The sequence below is a fragment of the Peromyscus eremicus genome, chromosome 3 (assembly GCF_949786415.1).
Source record: "Peromyscus eremicus chromosome 3, PerEre_H2_v1, whole genome shotgun sequence".
NCBI lineage: Eukaryota > Metazoa > Chordata > Mammalia > Rodentia > Cricetidae > Peromyscus > Peromyscus eremicus.
In genome coordinates this window covers 69650444-69672011 of record NC_081418.1, presented here as the reverse complement: position 1 = coordinate 69672011, position 21568 = coordinate 69650444, and the positions used below count along the sequence as shown (strand labels likewise).

General features: G+C 43.6%; 1 protein-coding gene across 1 annotated transcript in view; it reads right to left on the bottom strand.

Moving 5' to 3' along the window:
* Nucleotides 1-3477: 3477 nt before the first annotated feature.
* The window catches only part of Creb5 (cAMP responsive element binding protein 5), a 293736-nt gene continuing 275645 nt past the window's right edge, over nucleotides 3478-21568 (bottom strand). The window contains 4 exon segments of the mRNA XM_059256673.1: nucleotides 3478-5192; nucleotides 6099-6207; nucleotides 13589-13816; nucleotides 17974-18297. Of these exon segments, the coding sequence (XP_059112656.1) occupies nucleotides 5029-5192; nucleotides 6099-6207; nucleotides 13589-13816; nucleotides 17974-18297 (825 nt within the window). The 3' untranslated portion in view covers nucleotides 3478-5028.

The window sequence follows — 21568 nt, the reverse complement described above, 5'->3', positions numbered from 1 at the left end:
TATTTTCGAGACCTAGGAGTGAGAGGGCAGGGCCACTGTTGCTTCAGCAGCCTTCCACAGACTATGGCTAGGACAACAGTAGAGTGTGCACCATGGCACACGAGACGAGAAGTCTCCTGGCTTACTCAGGACACTTTGGTTTGGAGGATGAGATAGGAAATCGTAAGCATAGCTTAGTTGCTGCCTCACATCTGTTGCATAATATAGCAATTTTCAAAACCATGCAAGGAAGGACGAGACAGAGGGGACAAGTCAAACTGTGTACTGGCTCTTCCTGGCATTCTTGGAGCAGGCTTCACGAGACTGTAAGAAGAGCTGCCTAGCCACGCTAGGAATGAGTGCACATACGAACGAACCTGGTGCAAATTTTCTATCAAGGATTTGAAATGGTGCAGCACGGGACGCCTACACAGAACAGTTGTGAAGGGTGGAGCCAAGGCAAGTTGAAGGTCAAGAGAGAGGTCAGGCGGAGAAGCAGAGAGAGGGGGAGGGGTCAAGACCTAAAGTGCAACTTTAACATATAAATTATTTTCAAAGCAGAAGAGAGGTTCTAAATCACTGCTGTGGCGTAGGCACAGGCACGGCTTTACCCGGGGAAGCGGGCTTCCCTTCCCCTTCAGATACGACGACACGACACAACGGGACGGAGCTTGAGAGTCTTAAAGCTGCTACCCATTATTTTCGAGGGGCCAGGCAGCTCCAGAGAGCTGAGTAGTGCAAGGTGTTCTGGGAGATGGTTGTGCAGTGAAGAGAAGTGAGGAGGAAGGCATTTTATGCAAAAACAAAGACAGAAAAGAAAAAAAATAAAAAAAGCTGTTCTGCTTCTTGTCACTGATGCCCTTCAGTTGAATTTCTTCCTAAATGAAAGCTCTTAATTTAAAAATGAAAAAAAGAAATAAATGTTTTTTTTTTTTAAACAAAACAAAACAACCTTTCTCAGACTGTAGATTAACCAGTAACTCACAGAGCAGCAAACAAGCCTCCAAAGGTCTAGGCACAGAGATCAAAGCATGGGCTTCCAGCAAGTGATGGGAATAGCCATCCAAGACCCTGACAAACGGCACCCTAACTAGGGCAGTTTATTGTGGACTAACAGTCTCAAGACACGTAGACCCTATAGAAGAATACTGTTCAAATGGAATGTTTAAAATAACATTTATTAATAAATATCTTATAAATTCTAAATTAATAGATTCCTGTTCAAATTTTGCTTTGGTCCTTGAATCCCACTGTATACACATACATACATACATATTTTCTCAGATGGTTTAATTACTCAAAAAGAAGGACATTCTACCCTAACTGGAAGGCTAGTTTTATAGCAGTTACTGGTGTTTCAAAAATAATCCCAGCTAAGGGCTGTTTTTGTTTTTCTGAAGCTGGTTTATGATTTTAATGGCAAACTCTAAGCCACTACAATTTACTTTACTAGCAGGCAACAGTCACCTGAACACTCCCCACTGATGCCTCTCTCAGAACACACACTGCATTTTATTTATTGACTAGATAAGCTCCAAGGAGCACAGGCTGAGTTAGTCACCCAAATTCTCACGATACACACGGGGACGGGCGCACCTACTACTAGTCTCCCAGAGGTTGTGTTACCATGGTGACCTGCACATGTTAACAAAAGGGTAGGAAAAGGATGACTACGGTTACCTGGGGACCACATGTAACTGGACATTTAGCTTGGAGATTAGTACATTCACCCATAGCTGGGCCTTTCAATCTACCTATCCCAACATCATAGATTGAGGAAGGCATCAAAGAGAAACAATGCCTTTATGGAGGTGAGAATCCACCCGGCCAAGGCCAAAGTGCTCTGGGGTGGACTAAGTTACCAGCTCTCAGCACATTAGGGAGGGAGGGACTGGAGAAGTGCCCAGGAGGCTGGCAGGGACTTCAGAAGCAGATCCTATGATAACGGAGCCCCAAGAGAGTAAGGAGAAGCAATGTTGCTGAAGCTTCTCTCCCTTGGATGGGGGACTCTGAAGGCCATTACTTCTGATTCACAAAAAAGTCTACATGGTTGACATAGTAACTGGCTGGGAGAAGATAATGGTATTAAAAGGATGCTCTCTTGGAGTGGCTGGTGTATGGTAGGCACGGCCAGGGTCCTTTCAGGAAGGCTCTGCCATCCAGTGAAGACTGGACCTTTATGTGGCATCTTTACCAGGGGTGGACCAGGTTTTAGATTTCACCAAAAAAGCTTTTCCCTCTGGGATTGTAGGAAGTACTGACAACAAGCTGGTACCCCCACCGAAGAAGCAGCTCCCTACTACAAACAAACACACCTAAAGGCCCTGCACAGAACACGAAGGCAGTTGATTCTAATTATATGTTGAGAAAGGTTGGCTGTGTGTGGTGGCTTGCCTACTTAGCATAAAAAACAGACATAATTGAGCTATAAATAATGCACATCAGTCAAGCTGTCGAGTCGCTGAATTAAGAAAACGCAGGCAAGTTCTTAGCTGCAAAGCCCGCCCGTTTAACAGCTAAGGGTTTCAGTGAAGAGGCGAGAGAGAAGTAAACTAAAAAAAAAAAAAAAAATCATAATTTCAGTGACAGGTTACTCCCTGGACGTTGTGGTATTACTGGTGGATCTAAAAAAGAAATCCGTTTCTTCAAGGGTTAAACATGTAGGCAAGAGAGAAAGGGTCTTGTTTAACTCAAAGCAAATGTAAGATAACAGCGACCAGGTCAGCTACTCCAACCTGCATCCCTTGTCTTTCGAGGGGAGCAGAATATCTACCCGGCCTAAGGAAGGAATTGTGCAGAAAATTACTTTTGATTTCAAACCAGAGTCATGAATATGAACTTCTTTCAAATCTAAGTCTTAAATATTTCTTAGGAAGCCAGTTAGGTTAAACCATTCTGTTACTGCTGGAATTCAGAAAAAAAATAATAACAATATGAATTCAGTATTTAAAATACTTGAAAATGATACACTTACATTTCCTAAAATACAATAGAAAATTCTGTTCACCCCATCTTTTTTCTTCCCGTTCCATTTTTCTTTTTCTTCTTTTTATTTATTTATTTAATTTTTTTTGCATTTGTTTTTTTATTCTTAGGCCATATATCCAAGTCTTTTAAGCTTTACTGAACAGTCAAACCTGTCTCTCAAAAGCACAGCATACATGGAAAAAATTGTTGATAAATATTGATTTTAAAAGTAAGTTATTAGATAAAACTGAAACTAGTTATAAAAATCATGCTTCAGAGCCCTCATATTTTCTTTTTTTTCCTCTAAAATAGATTTTTTAAACTATAGTGAGCGAAAAAGTACATCCTTCCCTTACTGAACTCTTATAAAAGTGACAGCTTTTGTAAAATACTGTTCTTTTAAAACCTATACTGTTCATAAACACACACATACCCGCACACACACACACACACACACACACACACACACACACCCATGTGCACACACACACACACACACACACACACACACACACACACACACAGAGGTTAGGAGGTGAAGTATTTGGGCAGAGATGAAACACCAGCATATGCCTTGACTGCTAGTGAGAAACATTAGCCCCTATTATTCGTGAAACATGATATTAAAACACCAGCAGAGTAGAATGGCTTGTTTCAAGGAGGCACAACTGTGGTTCGGGTTTGATCTGCTTTTCATAATGGGCAAGTCCATGGAAGTTGCTGAAAATATAAATCAGAACCGTTCATAAGAGTGCATCAGCCTGGCCACCTCTACGGAACTCAACTGGCAGCCGAAGAGTCTGTCTGTTCTGACAGACTGCAAGCACCCTGCAGAAACACTGGCCTTGCTTTCTCCCTCCCTCTGTCTCCAGGAGTGAGCCTGCTTTTGCCCACCAGAATAGCAGAGCTGGTTCCATAGGCTTAGGGAAAAAAATAATAATAAATCTTAGGCTATTAGCAGCTGATGATTGAACAATGTAATCTGTGTAGTGAACAGAGCCCTTCTGAACTATTATATAGTGCATGGATTTTTCAACATTATAGACAGGCCATAGAAACGAGTTGTAATTCGAGGGTGTGATGTCAGAGCCCACATCCTAATTTGGACTTTCACAGTTGGGGCTTACAAAGTTCCTGTCCCTAATGTCTCCACAGCTGGCATTCAATAGTGCTTCACCTACAACCAAACCACCTTTTATTTGCTCTGGTTATTAAAAACGTTAAATCAGGCACATTAAACATCTCCTGGTCACTTTTTTTTTTTTTTTTTTGTGAAAGGCAGGAGTTGAATGAACTCCAGCTGTGGGTTAAACTCAAGTGAAGCAATGGCTAGGTCCACAGTTTCAGTATTTGCTTTTCTTCTTCTTTAAACATTATTTTCTTCTTCACATGCAAAGCTAAAGGTGGAAAGGCAAAACCGAAGAGAGTCCCAACGAAGAGTAAATAAGGAATCCAGGGAAGTGGTCTTGGAGAAGGACACTGGACATCTGAGCAAGTGGGCAAGAGCAGGAGAGGGCCTGAGATGCTTGGTGGCTTTCTTGGGACATCGATGGACCATAATTTCTTTTTTCTAACAAGAAAAAAAAAATTCAGGAAGGTCCATGTGTTTAGCTGAGATTCTGGTGACGTCACAGCACAAACTCAACATGAGTTATGACGTCATCAGATTTCTCACCCAGTTACTGTGGATCCATCTCACTTGACATCTACGTATACCTCATTTTGGCTAAAAGCTGTAGTTTAACAAGATTCGTTGTTCCAGGCAAAGGGTTGGACTGGTAAGAATGAAATTATGGCTATATACAGGAAAGATTCCGTTTATAAACAAGAAACTGGTACCAGAAAATTGGAGAAAAGCACCAACGCGCTTCCCAAGCTGATAGATATTCATTGCATAACTCCCTTTTTCTTATATAACTAAGTATAAAAGACAACATTTCCATAATAACTATAAAAATGAAAGCCAGTCTTTGAAGGGCCGAGGCGTCTTCCAGGTCTGAGTTAATTCTAAAAATGCCCTTTGGAGAAAGGATGTATGGCATGTTCCAGCTCTTCTCAGAGGCCAGGTATGACCACTGCCTTTTAAAGAATAGGGTTGAGGTCTGTTCTGTGAGTTGTGAGCTGACTGAGTGTGGAGCTCCCCACGACCTCGCTGACTGAGGAGGACGTCGTGATGGTGTTATGCTGGATGACGGGCTGCTGTGAGCATGCTGGGGCAGGGCTTGCAGGGGGGCTGCTCTCTGGACCTAGAAGAGAACACAGACACACACACAAATATAGCTCTATCTTGTGGGAATTCCTCGGGCACAAATAAAAAACGCTATTAGACATTTCCTTCATGTGCAAGAGTTTCACACATTTTCTTCTGGAAGGTACAGCCCAAACTTCATTATAAACTGAAGTCACCAAGCTAAGCCTTCCAGGTTTTACAGCTACGTGTAAAACCATACTTTCTCCATCAGTAAAAATGACTCCTTGAATTTGAGTCTGGGCGTGTGAACTTCCCCATGTTGTATTTTCAGATACCATTCATATATTAAACGTGGAAAAATACTCACATGTGGTGGGAGAATCTGTGTTGCTCAATCTAAAAAATTATTTGAAAACAAATTGACCTTCAGCTGTGAATCATTCTTCCTCCCACCATCCCTTCTACAACTAGCATTTAGTCTACTGATAGTCCAGGTGCAGAAAGTGGAGACAGGGAAAGGGGACCCCACTTTGCCTCCTGGTAAACTCCAACAGCCCCAGAACTTGCCAGAATGGTGGGCAACATGCAGGATCTCTTGAGACACTAGAAGTGATTCACCCAAAAGCTGCCTCCCAGCCTGCAGATTTCCCAGCATGATGAACAGGCCGCTGGTAATTGGACCCCCACAGACTAGTTTCTTCCTGGCTACAAAGCTGGAATTTGGTAATGCAGAAATGCCAGGAAAAGTATGGCCAGAAGTGATCAGGAAGTGGTGGGCATGGTGTTGGAGAGGTCAGGAAAGACCACCCCCTCTCCCTGGCAGGAGAGCCTGTAATCACCCAGTAATTCCAGTATATCTTCCTGGGTGTGCAACCTAGACTGTATTTTTCCCTTTTAGTAAAATTCAGTGCAAAATTCGTGACAAAAAATGTGGTTTCTAAAGAATAAAGCAGTGACTTACTTAAATATCCTTGTGATTCCTTCTGCATGGCTGTTATTGGGCAGTCTTTATGTGTTAACAACAGCTGTTTCAGCTGGGCCACCTCATTTTTCAACATGGACACTTCATTCTGGAAAGACATATTAAAACTGTGTTGAGAAAGCCAAAAAATGCAAACGCAAAGTCCCTCCCATTTTCGGCAACAAAATCATCAAACCCTACTGTTTGTGTCTAAGCAACATGAAGAACATTATTTGGAGAGATTGATCTGAATTTTGTAGCTTTCTTTCAACTTGACTCTCTAATCTGTTATGGGTCTTTTGAAGAGACCAGAATTTAACTCAAGAACTGAAACCTATTTAAAAAAAAATAGACCACACCCTCCAAGTGATGGGCTCTGGAACCAGGTTATATAGGTGAGAACCCCTGCTCTTCACTGATTATACAACCCGAGATAGGTAATATGATTGGCTAACCTCCACCATCCTCATTCACAGTATTTAGAAGATAGAATCAGAACAGTACAATGTACAATGAGCTTGGTGACACCCATGACATGAATTTGACCCTCAGGTATAAATAAACTAGAGAAGAACACTTCCAGAAGTCTAGAAGTTACTTGAAAACTTGGAACTATTTTTTTAAGAGTATCTCCTATTTCCAAATGCATTTGGGCCATTGGAAGCAACTGCACCACACCGAATAGATTGCTAATAAAATAACAAATGTCTCCATTGCAAAAGCTTTCCCCGTTACCCTTCAAACTACACACACACACACACACACACACACACACACACACACACACACACACACACACACACACAAATGGTCATAACAAGAAATTCACCTAAACTTGAATAAGTCACTTAATGGTACAGGAAAATTGCTCTTAAATCTGAGAGCATTCACGAAGGCAAATGGTACCTTCCACTTCCCAGTAAGTATGATTGATAGGGGCCAGCCATAGCCCAAAGTGACTTTTGGCAATTCTGGGGCAAGTGGAACAACTTTATTTTACATGGAAATTTCCCATCAGCCCTCAACCAACTCTTCTTTGAACTATAACTGAATTATGATGTTTAAATAACCTTCTTTGTTTTCCCAGCACCACCAAGTCCTCCTTGTTTTTAAAATAGTATGTAGGAAAAAAGTCACCTTTAGACCATTTATATATATATATATATATATATATATATATATATATATATATATATATATATATAAAATCTGTTCTGAAACTGAGAACTGTGATGTGTGTATATTTGTGCATGCACACATCACGATCAAATGGCTCACAACTTGCATACTTCAGCAATGATGTTTTTCTGAACACACCATTCCTGACACCTGTGTCCCTAGCAAAACTCTCAGCTGTAGATGATGTAGATAACGACACTTAGGAAATGGCACAGGAAAGCCACCCCTTTTCTGTGACCTAGAAAACAACTAGTGAAGTATGCCAGCCAAACGTGGGGGTGGCTCAGTGGGTATGGTGCTTACCACCAGGAGTGAGAACTGCAGTTCAGTTCCTAGGGACCACATGGTGGAGGGTGAGAACCAACTCCTACAAGTGACCCTGATCTCAACATGTGTGACATGGCACATGCATACCCCACAATAAATAACTAAAGTCAGTTAAAAATTAGCCAACAAAACCAAACTGGGTTATTTTGCTTTCTTAACACCTCTTGAATTAAAAATCAGTCTTGTTTGAAGGTTGGTGGCCATCTTGCCGAAGGTAAATGCAGGTTCCATTTTATCCCCTACTGTGTCCTGGGCAACATTTGAGCTCTAGTCAGAGTGTGTCCATTGCTTCTTTTCAAAACACCAATAATGCCATTCACTAGCTTTCCACCTCACTGGGTGGGAGCACATCCCAAACTCTTTCACAATCCACTTTCCGTTTCCACAAAGCAATTTTACTACAAAACAACACATACAGTCAGTCAGGCCTTTCACTGAAACCGTATCAAACTCTATGACAGTAGCATTTTGTCCATGAATAGTAAAATACTTCATTAATAAACCAATACGCTGTAAGTAGAGAAACAAAGGTCTTGAGTGATGTAAAGTTCTGTCAGGATGCAGGAAGGCGGACTGGGGAGGTGGCTCAGTCTTCTTGCAGAGGACCTGGTTTGGGTTCCCAGCACCCACATGGTAGCTCACAACCATCCATAACTCCAGTTCTGGGGGATTCACCAATGCCCTCTTTAGTTTCCATGGGCACTAGGCATGTACATAGTGTCCATACATACATGTAGGAAAAAATATCACTCATATACATAAAAAAATAAAGTATATCTAAAAGAGATGTTGGATCTCAGAGAGTGTTGTAAAAAACGACCACCATTTAAGGATATGCTTGAATACGCACATATTTCTGATGTTAGTAATTGTGTTAGTTGGCCCTGTCACAGTTGGGAACTGAATACTAGTTAACAAATCAACAGGGAAAAGTAAGCAGCCCCTGGCTTAATACACGTCACTCTGATGCTGTGGGGAATAAGCAAGAACCGGAGGGCCTTGGAATTCATGCACAGCTTACTCCTGGGGTCGAACATAATGACCAGGTGTGGGGGCTGAAGGCATGGCTCAGGGGTGCAGCGCTTGCCTGGCACAGGCAGGCCAGGCTCTGGACTGTTTCCCTAGCCTTGCAAAGCCAAAAGAATGACATCACCTCTAAGGACAGTAGTAGGAGTTGACTTTCCAAATCTCACTACCAAGGTCCAAACCAAAATGGCTGAAACAGTTTAGTTCTTAGGAAGACAGCTTCTTATTCCAGAACGATTTTTGTGTTGCCTTCCTGTTGAGAAAGCCAATCACCTAACTATCAAATGGAGCTGATCTCCAACTTCATTTGGCAGTGAACCACTTTGGGTATTCTCACAGATGCTTATACTCCAGGCCGTGGGTCTCATGAGGAAGCCAACTCCAGCACCGTTTGGATGACCAGATGTTAACAGTGCACAGTGCACAGTCACCGTTTCATTACAGAGAGAGAGAGAGAGAGAGAGAGAGAGAGAGAGAGAGAGAGAGCATCTATGTTCACATTGCACTCATATTGAGAGTGTCCAGAACCTTCATCAGGTGTCACAAAGGTTCTTTAACTTGACAAAGGACAAGAACTGCTTTCCTCAGGGAAGGAGACTAGATGGGATGCTCTGCATCCCAAGAAGATGGAAGCAGGGAACGCACAAACACTAGACTGTGCTTTATGCGTCTAGTCAAAACCTTTTTCAAGGTAGGGGACTGGAATCACCTTGAATTCATTTTGTGAGACAAAAACCAGATAGTAAATGTTTCAAAAATGAATGAAAGAAGTCAAAGTTGGCCTAGAAGTTCAGCAAGGAAATAGAAGCCAGAACTGTGTGAAGTATCACCTGGCTTTATGAATTGAGGGGGAAAAATCACCTTTGAAGCTCACCCTTGTTGGATGTAATACCAGGTCTAGGTGCTCCTATAAAATGAGTTTTTAAAAACCAAGTATAAATAATGAACACATTCTGTGACTGAAGTCAACCCTTTCCGTTCTCAGTTGTGAAATGAATTGGAGGTTGCTATTCTTAAAGCAGTTAGCTATTTAGATAATGATGTTAAGAGTGGGATGCCGTCACACTGATGGGTTTTTAATCCGTAAATCTGCCTGGGGGTGAAGTAGCAATCATGTTGAGGTGTTCCACACTTCAATAACATCCTTTAAATGGCACGTTCAGAATTCCCTGACAGGCACATTTACAGTTTGGGGCTTTGGTAATGTCATTTTGTTATATGATAAATCCACAATGCGTTTTGGTACAAGCTGGAGTTTGTGCCAGAAACATAATTATCACAAAGGGCCCAGAACCCCACTCCCTTTTTTCAGATTAGCTGAGGGCAGGTTTGGTCCCCTCAGAAACAAAGGACTTTCAATTTGTCAAGCAACAGTTTCCATCTGGCCTGCTCCCTTGCCAAGTCCCAGACCTGGGTTCGTGTGTCTAAAATTTCAGCATCAACTTAGACCATGTGTCTTTGCACTAAAAAGGAAAAGCAATTACTTTGGTGGGTGACCAGATGATTTCCATATCCCCACCGAACGCAAGTGACCTAGAAATGCCACATCAGCAGTGATCTGACAGCAGCCCAAAGCAGCACAGAGTTCAAGGACTTCTTAGAAGGAAAAGATGTCTGTCAAAGCAGCAACTTAGGGCAACAGGCGAGTTGTCGAAGTCCTCACTCGGATACTTATTGGTCCTATGACATGTGGGGTGACTCCTGATCTCCCCAAACCTCAGTTTCCCCATATAGTAAAATGTTAGATTGGGTACTTTCTAAGTTTCTCTAAATCCTACACCACTTGGGCAAGGATTTGTTGTGTAACTAAGCGAGGAAGGCTGGGGTCTGCTTTTTGTTTTCCGAGGTCCTGTTTTTTGTTTTTTGTTTTTTTTTTTTTCTAATGGGGAGCCATACGGCAGCCTAACCAGAAGGTTCTACTCTGGAAAACAAGTCAAAAGTGGCAGCTGGCCATTCGAACCTTGGATATTCCGTTTGGCGGGAGTTTGTTTGCTTAGCACCTTCTATTTCTGTTTACTTAAAATTTGGCTCATGGAACCAGTCTCAAGAGAGACACCTTTTTCTTCTGAGAGTGAGAGGAAAAGGGTCACTCAAAGGTAGCCACGGCTGTGACATTCTCTCCTGCATCACAGAGCACAACACACAGTGTAACCGAGAACATGGGGATGCGGTGGCTTCTGTCCTTCTGGTCAGAGAAGCATCAATAAGTGGCTTTTTTTGCTTTCCCTGAACAGATTCTGTAACCAAAAGTTACCAGTGTCTGCTGCATAGAGGCCCTAGGGCTGAGGCTTTTTTATTTTTATTTTTTAAATACCAGTTCTTAGGACTTAGTACCTCTTTTTCCTGGCTGCCTTAGCTATTTGGGCTCTAAAATATTAAGCATACACACACACAGTGAATTAGTGTCTAGTAAAGGGTAAATGTACTTTGTAAGTTTTTTGAAAGCAGTCATAAATAAGTATATGTCAAGGCACCAACACATCTGACCTCAGACTCAAGGGCATCATCTTTCTGTGTAGCTCTCTGCTGTGACTCTTCTCAGGAAAGATCCTGGAGTAAATCAGCAAGGACTCGCTTTAATTCACACTGATTTAAGGTTTTCTATCTGACACGTGTCTTCGGGCTAGTCATGGCTCTGTGTTTAAAGAACCTGCACTCAACCGAAGCAGACTTTGTAACCCCACACTCTCTGCTCCAAGCAGGGTTGCTAAGTGGCAATGTCTGGAGATGCTGTGGTTGTCACAACTGAGGGAGGGATTTTCTCCTGATTCTAGTACATAGACCCCAAAGATGCTATGAAACAGCTTCGATTTCACAGGATGTGACAAAGATTCCCAGAGTCAATAGCACTCAAACTGGAAACCCCATGGGTCTCCACTATCCTCCTGTAGATCTCAGAACTGCTAGGAGTTTCTGCTTCACTCAGTGCTCAGCCATTGTGTGCAGTGTGTGCAGGGTCTGCACAGCCCAGCGCTCGCTCATTTAAAATATTTCCGCAAAGTAACTCATTATAAAATGATTTTCCAAGTGTCTGTGAAACTGTAGATTTAATGTTCCAATCATACTTTAACTTTAAAAAATTTTGTATTTATATGTATGTGTATGTCTGTGTGAATGTATGACACGAGTGTATAGGCACCCAAGGAAGCCAGAAGAGGGTGTTAGATGCCCCGGAACTGGAGGCACAGACAGCCACGAGCCACTCTATATGGGTGCTGGGAACCAACCTTGAATCCTCCGGAAGAATAGCCAGAGCTCTTAACTGCTAAGCCATTTCTCCACACCCAATAACATTTTTAACACATGTCAAAGTGAAAGTGTAACCACAAATTCTGAAATGCTTATCCACACTCCTGTTAAAAGTTTCTCACGGACTACTCTGCCCCGCCCGAGTGGAGCTGCGGCTTTGAAGGTGTCTAGCTCCAGACTGCTTTGTGGTTTGACGCTCTGCAATCAAACCCTTGCCAAGTTGGTGTGGCAGCCAGTCTACGGACACTCTGGAGATAGGGGACAGCCAATAGGGAGGAGGTGCATTGAGACATGGTCCCAAAATGTGTGCATGAACTGGCGTTCGATCTTACTTTTATGTAAGCTTTGCATTTTCTAACTTTACCATGTCTATCACAAAAAAGGGTGATACATTTAGGTGGGTGGGGCAGGGGGAGATGGGTGCCTCTAAGTTATTGAGTTCAGGAAGATACACCAATCCTCCTCTGTATACTTTTGACTTGTACATGGGATGCCACGAATCCTTTCCGTTTAATGCAACTCACAATGCAAAGACACCAGGGTTTGACATGCCAGGTGCTCCTCTGAAAGGATGCACAGATGGCCCGGGATGTAGCTCAGGCGGCAGAGTGCTTGCCTAGCATTAGTGAAGCCTTGATCCCCGGCACCACAAAAATGGAGCGTGATGTCACATGCCTGCAATGCCTGAACTCTCCAGCTAGAGGCAAGGGGATCAGAGGTTCAAAGTCATCCTTAGACACATAGCAAGGTCAAGGCCAGTGTGGGCTACACAATGATCTGTCTCAAAATAAATAAATAAACAAGCAAACAAATAAGTAAAAATCTCCCTATAGGTGTTCCCAGACAGGCTAGAGAGACTGTCAATCACCAAGGTGTTACAGTCTTTCTATTGGGTCACCTTACATGCTTCCTTATGCCCATAGGTCCCTCTCAGCTCTGAGAGCGGCTGGTTGTACCTAAAATGCTTTCCAAGGTTCCTGAAGCTGGTTGTCATGTGTAAATTTAACTGTCATTTTCTCTGGAGAACCTGCCTGATGTTAGAACAAACACCTTGAATGGCATCATCGACTTGCTAGGCAGTTCTCCTGAGAAGCCACGTACATTAGTTACTTTCCTCTTCGCCTAGGATGACCCCGGAAACAGCATCTCCAGCTAAGTTCCCAGCTAAGCTACCCCCGGAAAGCAAAAATCACACAAGATCCCAACCTTGCTAAGTTTGGAATGAAGCTGGAAACGGGCTTTGAATTTCAGAGCACACAATGCTAACAACAACAAAACATTTAAAATATTCTACCGTTACAAAACAAAAATACAGACAACTGGGTGTCTGCCAAGGCACCCTCAGTCTGGAACCGGAGGGCTTGCAGAAGAAAAGCCTTGTGTGCCAGGGACCATGCCGGCTGCATCATGGACAAGAGTTCACATCTTCCCCGCAACTCTGTAAAGTTGTTCCCCATTTACACACGAGGAAACCGGGAGCCAGACAGCTGAACCCAGGTTTGAAGCCCTGCTTCTGTGTTTGGTCCCATGCGTCCCTCATCTCTTGTGGGAGGACCGAGGGCACCGAACTACTTAATGATGCTGGATGCAAGGTCCCGGGGTTCCTCTGAGGCAAGGTGTGTGGTAGGATGTGTGGGTCAACAAGCGGCCGCGGGGCAGGAAATGCCAACCGTGACAAGGCTTGGGGACAGGATGGGGAGGGACCACACCTGAAGCTGCATGTTTGTCTGGGTGAGCTCTTCTGCTTTCTTTTCCAGTGACATCACCCAGACCTTCCTCTTCTGTCTGCAACGGGTGGCAGCGGCCCGGTTCCTTTCCAGAAATTTCCTCCGCCTCTCATCCGGGTCCTCATCCACCACCCTTCGCCGGCGTCCCCCTGTGGGCTGGGGCGGTTGTATTGTCTGGGTTGGTTGCATCTGTTGTGTGGCTGGTGAAACCTGAGGAGAAGGAGAGGGAGGAAGTGATGGGGACAGGGAAGGACATGTTGGGTAAGAAGGACTCCCAAGCCAGTGTTAAAAGAGCAAAGCTCAGGAAGCCAGTTGGTTTTTAGTAAGCATGCGAAACTTGTTCTCAGTGAATGAAATAAACAACGAAACCACACCCATAAGAGCAGAGTCACTGAACTGCAGTCTATGCGTTTGGGCCAGATACTGTGTGACTGATAGAAGGACGCAAGCAGGTGAAATTTTTCCAGACGGGCATTTGAAGGATTGAGGGAGGGGGGGAAGCAGAGCATTTGTTTCTCCTTCGGGTATTAAAAACATTTTATTTAAGATGCTCTAAAGAACAGTAAATTGGTAGTGGACAGCTACTGTGTTGAAACAGGTCATGTCAAGGTTACTGCCATAAGAGTGTTTTGTTATTTTTTTTTATTTTGTTCTGCAGAAAGTCTTACGGCAGGTTGTGGGCTCCTTTGCTTCCAAATGTGTTTAAATCACATCAGGGAACACAACCATGGGACGCTGTCACTGTCACCCCTGGACTCCTACAGAAGAGCCTTGTAAATGCAGAAGGCAGCTGGGGTCCTATGCCCTGTTCCATCTTTAGTACCTAGGACTAACTGGACCTAGAGACTCCAGGTGGGTGTGGTCTTCAAGGTCCTCAGGGCGCTAATTAAGGGAGAGAGAGTCTCAGGAGAGGTTTCTAGTGACTCGGACAGGTCTTGGAAAGCTAACAATTGTTATTTCGCACTTCATTCTGTCCCACACTGTAGGGTGGGACATCACAGACAGGTGGCCTCACACATACCTACATTATAAGGAAACACCAGGAGTGGTCGATACTTTATTAAAAACGTTTTACTAAGTTTAGAGACTCCTTGTAAGGTCTACATGGGACTCCACAACATGGAAAGGTTGGAGACCCCCACACAGACAGCTTTATTTCCCTCTAAGAGGCAGACACACAGTACCTTGTGAAATTTCTACAGCTCCTCTTTATATGTCTGGATACCTAATGCTTTCACTAATGCCCTTTGCTCCTTCCTCCCTCTCCTGTTTCTCAGTCACCCAGGTTTACGGTTGTAATACCTATAAAATTGTTTTACAAGAGACATTTAACCTACAGAAATAACAGGCAAAAAGTTTTCAAAAAACTAAGCTCAAACCCCTCTCCTAACACATTCCAACTCTGTGATTGAAATCCATCAGGATGACTGTAATTGTACTAATAGGTGGCTTCGGGGTGACATCACTTGACTGATGGTGATAGATTTCAGCCCCAAACTCTGTCAAGCCTTCTATGACTAAACTATAAAAGAATCAGGCTCAGGAGGTCGGTCGGACTGCGTCTCGGTAATTTTATCTAAAGTGAAGATATTTTCTGAAACTCTTTATTGACAATTCCTCTCCGCCCAATCGCAGAGGGATAACAAAATCAGTACATTTTCTAAGGTCTTACTCACAGGGGTGGCCGGTGATGACATAATCTTTGCCATTGGCTGAGATGCAGCACAGTGTTGTCATTTCAGATGCTGACCCCTGAGCTAGCTCCTGCAGAACCAGGCAGAGGGAGGAAGCACGCTGGCTTTCTGCTGCTGGGCTGTTTTCACATCTACTTGTCTCTTATGAGATCTCTTAACTACCAGTTCTATACAAGACGGAATTAAGCAAAACTGGATTTTATTCTTTACAGCAAGGGCCTCTCAATGCCATGTGCTACTCTCCTGACTTCGATCAACCTTACACTCAAACACCTTTCCTGTACCTTCAACCTGTGTGCTAACTGAGGGGGAGTTCGGGTCCAGGGCAGGCCCAGGGTTATATTGGTTAAGGAATATTCCTGGTGACTGTGAAGTGTCACCAAGATTCTGAACTCACACCTAAATCATGCAGGGAAATCACAGGCAGCTGGGAGAATTTGAAGATACAACTTCAAACCTAAATATCTGTATTCCTGTTAATTATTGTGACTCGACATTTTGTGTTCAAGATGGAAGTCTCTTACAAATTTTGATAAAAAAAAAAAAATAATGAAGAGCAATGTGAAGAAGACAGAATTTGTCCTGAATTAACTTAGACTCTCAGATTTGGAAGGACCATCAGAAATGTCTGTACCTACTGTTCAGACTATCATATAATTGAAGAACTTGACAAGATCTTGTCAGTAATCAGCCATGTATATATAACATAAGAGTGGTAGTTTAGGATACTGTCTAAATGATCCCCAGATATGGAGTCTTTCTTTTTAGAATAGGATTTAGAAAAGAAACTCTGGGTGCAGCTAATTACAATAGCAATTAGCTAATTGCATATACAATTGAGCACTTACTGACTTGAAACAGGGCAATTGGCTAATTGGCACTTAGCTAATGAATGGCTTTCATATTTAAAAAAACTGTTAAACTTGTCTCTGAAATAACTTGCCCCAAACCTTGATGTCCTTGTACTTCAGTAACTAACACAGAGTGAGTGGACTGCCTTTGTCTGAGATGGTTTTCTTTTTTCCTTTTTGAGGCAGAACCCAGTACAACAGTTAACTATTATGTGAATAAGAATACGTTCTGGGGAACATGTTGTTACTGAACTATTTGCTAAACATTTCGAATCATTTAAGTTTAGAATTGATCCTGTCTTCCATGTCTTGAAAACTTTTTCAGAGCCTCTGTGGCTTCATACTCTTGAGAACCCATTAATTTAATCTAGCACTATCACCGTTGGCAATTGGGAAAGCTGAGCTTTATGGGAAATGAATCTATACCTCTGTTCACAGTCACCAAAGTCAGCCAAGCAAAGAGCTGGTTTTGTGCTGTACAGCTCAACACCACTAAGGATCTTTGCAAAGGTAAGTTTATCTAACAGGTTAGGAAGTTGCCTGTGGCTGATCGCCCCCTCCTCCCCTTACCCTTCCGGACTTGGGTATGTTGGGGTAGGGAGCTCAAGAGCTCAAAGCTTGGCCTGGTCTGAGAGCTTGCCTCCAGAGGCAGACAGCAGAGGAGAGAGTGAATAAGCATCCTTGGCAGACCCTAGCTTCCAATGCCATTCTGACCCAGATGGTTAGGACTGGGCAGTGTGGGATGGGTGGAGGAGATGGGGGAAGGTCATTTTGCTCGAAGCCCCAAAGCGACTAGGGCTCACCGCACCCTTGGACATGTCCTTCAGCTACTTAGGAAAGCCCGGTCCTGTACAGGGACTTGCTTGTCTTCTTAGACTGGGTGACATAACGTCTGCCTGGTCCCCCAACTCTCTTTAAGTGTAGTCTGCATGCTTGTTCTCTTGCGGGTCAGCCCTGAGGACTCCACCCCTGGGATCTGACCTTTCTCTGGGTCTGATCATCCGCAGAGCTTGGCTGCCTCTCTGCTTTCCTCCAAGATGTTTCGCGCTCAGGGATGAGTCATTTCTCACCCTCTCTACAGCACCTTGTATTCTAGTATCCCTGGATGAGCTTCTTCATGGTCGGGGAGTGAACTCTTCAGCTTTTTAACTGTTAATTCAAAGGTCTCTTTACTTATATCTTTCATCATGAGCTTAAGTCTCTCTCTCTCTCTCTCTCTCTCTCTCTCTCTCTCTCTCTCTCTCTCTCTCTCTCTCAGTGCTCTGCCTGCAGGTATGCCTGCACACCAGAAGAGGGCACCAGATCTCATTATAGATGGGTGTAAGCCACCATGTGGTTGCTGGGAATTGAACTCAGGACCTCTGGAAGAGCAGCCAGTGCTCTTAACCCCTGAGCCATCTCTCCAGCCCTGCTGAAGTTTCTCTTCATTCTCCTATCAGTATTACCTATTTTTTAGGACAAACTTTGTGACACACTTTCAAAAACACAGGGTTTTGAGAACTTCTAGTTTTCATGTGTTCCCCGGAGATTGAAGCTGAAATTTACTACATTGTTTATAGAAATTATGACCCAATCCTGTCCTATTGTTCACGAACACTTCAGAGGAAATGGACAGAGCTCCCCAGAACCCCCAGAATGTCAGATGGAGAAACTAGGCTTATCAAACAAGGCAGCAATAGATGATTGCGGAGTTAGTGCTTGCGCTGTTAACATGCCAAGAAGAAGAAAAAGAAGAAGAAGAAGAAGAAGAAGAAGAAGAAGAAGAAGAAGAAGAAGAAGAAGAAGAAGAAGGAAGAAGGAAGAAATGCTGGTGAAGGTCTACCTGTGCTTGGTTGCCGGTGTGCAGGGGTGGGTGTGGCGAGGTCTGGTGGTGTGCTGGGTGTGCATGAAGGTGGGAATGGGAGTGGTGATGCGGATGGTTCTGCTGGTGGTGAGGCTGTGGGTGGGGATGGTGTGCGGGGTGCTGGTGCTGGTGCGGATAGGGGTGGTGGGGAGGCAGTGTCTGGTGCTGATGCGGGTGCGAGTGCATGTGGTGGTGTGGCGTCTGGTCTTGCCGGGAGCCCATCATCTCCATCATGTGTCCGATGGTGCTCATGTTCCCATTGGACATGGCAGCAGGGTGATGAGTCAGTGCGGCCTTCAACCTCTGAAACAACAAAAGAGGGGAAAACCGAGGTCACGCGTGCACACGGCAGAGATTTTGAAGCAAAACAACTCATACATTTGATTCTACAATATTTTTGGTACTATAGTTACGGTAGCTTTTGTGAGTGGGTCGCTTTGTAGCACCTCACTTTTTAACGTATTATGATAGGTAGAGAGAGGGTCACTGTCCACTCTGTTAATTCAACTGTTATATCAAATGCATAGGATAGCCTATCAAGGTTTACTAGGAGGTATCTCCTACTATACCCATCCTTATCATGTCCTATTGACAGAAAAAAAGGTAAGAGCAAACCAAGTGAAACCATTCAATATAATAATGCCAGTATGGAAGGGCTCCCATCCTGACCAGTGGGCAGGAATCACAAGTCTAAAACATTTTGTCTCTCAAAAGACTTCTCAGATGCGAGGAAGAGATCACATCACATGTTAGCAGGCAGGAAAATTATTAATGCTGTTTTGAGAGTTCAACTCAGCCTTAGTAATCCATAAGGCAAGGTAAAATTATGTTGCATTTATTACCATGACATTCCTCATGACCTCGCCTGATAACTGTGTTTTTTCTCACATAGTGACTTTCTTCTAATTTTAAGTATGAAGAGAGGAGATTAGAATGGTCTGTGGTATTGCACATCACCTTCTGTGATGGGCACCAAGGTATACGCCCAACAAGAAACTTCCTTCCTTACAGGCATGCACACCAACAGCTTCCGCCTGAACCTAGAGCAGAGGCAAGCCCCTGTCGTCAGACAGATTTTCCCTACTGTGTGCTTCACTCTCTCAGTTCAGCGACCCCGCTCCCGAGCAGCTGTGGATGATGTGTAAAGGAGCATGTTTGCTGTTCTGCCATGCAACTTGATTTATGTAAAGGAAATTTCACTTCATATAATATTCACAATGTGAGATATTATTTACTTTCTTTTCTCCTTTCTTTCTTTTCCCTCGCCCAATCACTTAAGATGTCAAAACCATTCTTAGCTTATGATATGTACAAAGTTAGGGCACGACGTGAGATTTGGCCTATGGGCTGCGTTCATTCGGCTCTCAATCAATATTAACCCAGTTCCCTGAACCTTGGTTGCTGTGTGGGAAGCCATCCTAATTCTGAGGTCCCTGGTGCCACAGTTGTGCTAAGACACAAGTGTAGTTACTCTTTGGAATTGCATGCTGGGAGAACAGGAGAGTCTAACTGGCAAGCTCCCTCACATCAGCTCCGGGAGGACTAGTGGGCTCAAGTTCTCTCCAGATTTCTGTTCTGATCACTTGATAGTGCTGAACACCACTGAGACAGAGAAGAACGGCCTTCCGATGAAAACAGATGCCACGGGACTCTGAGAAAGCGCACCAGTCTTTCTCAACCAAGTCAGATAACCAAATCTTTACTTAAACATAAAGCGCTCCCAAAGGAGGACAGGATGGAATACCATATTGATACAGATCGTCAATACAAATACTTTCTGCATCTTGATTCAGCAACCACTGAGTCCGCTAGACCTCTCGGTATGAGCAGTAGCCACTGCGGGGCAGCATGGACTTGCTAAGGACAGTCAGGGTGAAGGTGAGCTTCCTCAATCCTGGAAAAGCCTAGGCCTTGGGACTGTGTTTCTACTCCTCAGCTCTGTGTTTGAGAGATGATGTCATTGTTTTTCTAAAAACAAACAAACAAAAAATGCCCATTATAAAAATTTTAAGCAAGGCTTAAGAGTGCAGTGAAGTCAGTCGCTTGGAGCCAGTGTTGTTGGTACTGGTGGGTGAGCAGCATTCCAGAAACCCATGTTTGCAGATGTAGAATGGGAGGAACAAGCGGGATAAGTGCAACATTAGAAATCATAATGAGTGTTTGAAATGGAATGAATTGCTTCAGATAGTGTTATTTTTTTTTCACCCTTAACTGGAAAGTTTTTGGATGCTGTTTCCTAATTTAAAAGAGAGAGAGAGAAAAAAAAAGATTGTGTTGAAGTTGTGTTTTAAGCTGATTTACTGTATAGTACCTATGGGCCTTAAGTTTCATTACAAAAGCATATGGCATGCATGTAATCCCAGCACTGAAGAAGATGAGGTAGGAAACTTTCAAGTTCAAGGCCAGCCTGGGCTATATGCAGACATGCATGCACACACATGTTTGTTTCATCACTAAAAAATTCAACTGGTGCAAGAGTACTGTGTGAAAAAGTAACAGCCACTTGCCTAACGTTCTCTCATATACTCTAGTCCCAGTCCTCTGTTGCGGCATGTACTCTCAGACAATGATTTCTACGAAGTCTATTATATATTGCTTTTTGTTACTTGAACCCCTTTTATCCATAAAAGTAGCTCATATGAATGACCAGGAGTGAACTGAGCACTGGCCTGTCCTCACTCTCTGTCTATAAATATTAAGTCCTTAGGCTTCAGAACAATACTTCAGGGCTAACACAATGGGAAAGGCACCTGCTCAGGCATGGCCGCTGGTAAGGGGCAGGTGCCATTCTCTGAAGGGGAAAGTGAGTGTGGGAAGTCATGCCATCCACCCTCTCCTGGAATCAGGGATTAATTGTGTCACGGTACTTCTCCATCACCAAAAGGAAAGACAACAAGAAAAGGAAGAGCTGGTAGAGTTGGCAAAATAGAGGTCACGCTGCAGGGTGCCAAAGCAGACATGTGTGTTTGGTCCTCAGCAGGCAGCTGGAGATGGCAGGCACTCTGTATACAGGAGGAAGGGAGGTGGCTGGTGAGAATTTCTAGGTCTACTGCAGTACAGGGCCATCCAGGGCTGGGCCTCATCTCTCTCTTTGTATTTGTGAGGAATTCACTGTTCCATCCACTCATACCAAAAGGGATATGGTGAGCCTTGGCCAGGCCCTGCTCTTCCCAGGCAGTCCACACCAGTTGACCTCTAAGGCCCAGAGAAGCATCATCTGCACTACAGACATGAGGCCTCTGTGTCTGATGCTCTTATCTGAGCTGGCTTTTCTTTGTCTTCAGACATTCTGAAGACAGAACGTTTAGCTCCAAACTGCTCACTAGTAAAATCCTCCCTGCTTTCTGCTCAGAGTCAGTTCCCATTGATTTATGTTTCCAGTACAGCCATATACCTTTTAGAAAAAAAAAGATGCATATGTTTCTCTATAACTTTTAGGGTGACTATTCCATTAATATCCATTAATCACCCGGATCGTGAGATCAGGACCATTTTTGGATTTTGTTAAGTGTTAATTTACCAGCTTCAGTACAGAGATTAATACATAATTATACATGAAATTAATATATGAACG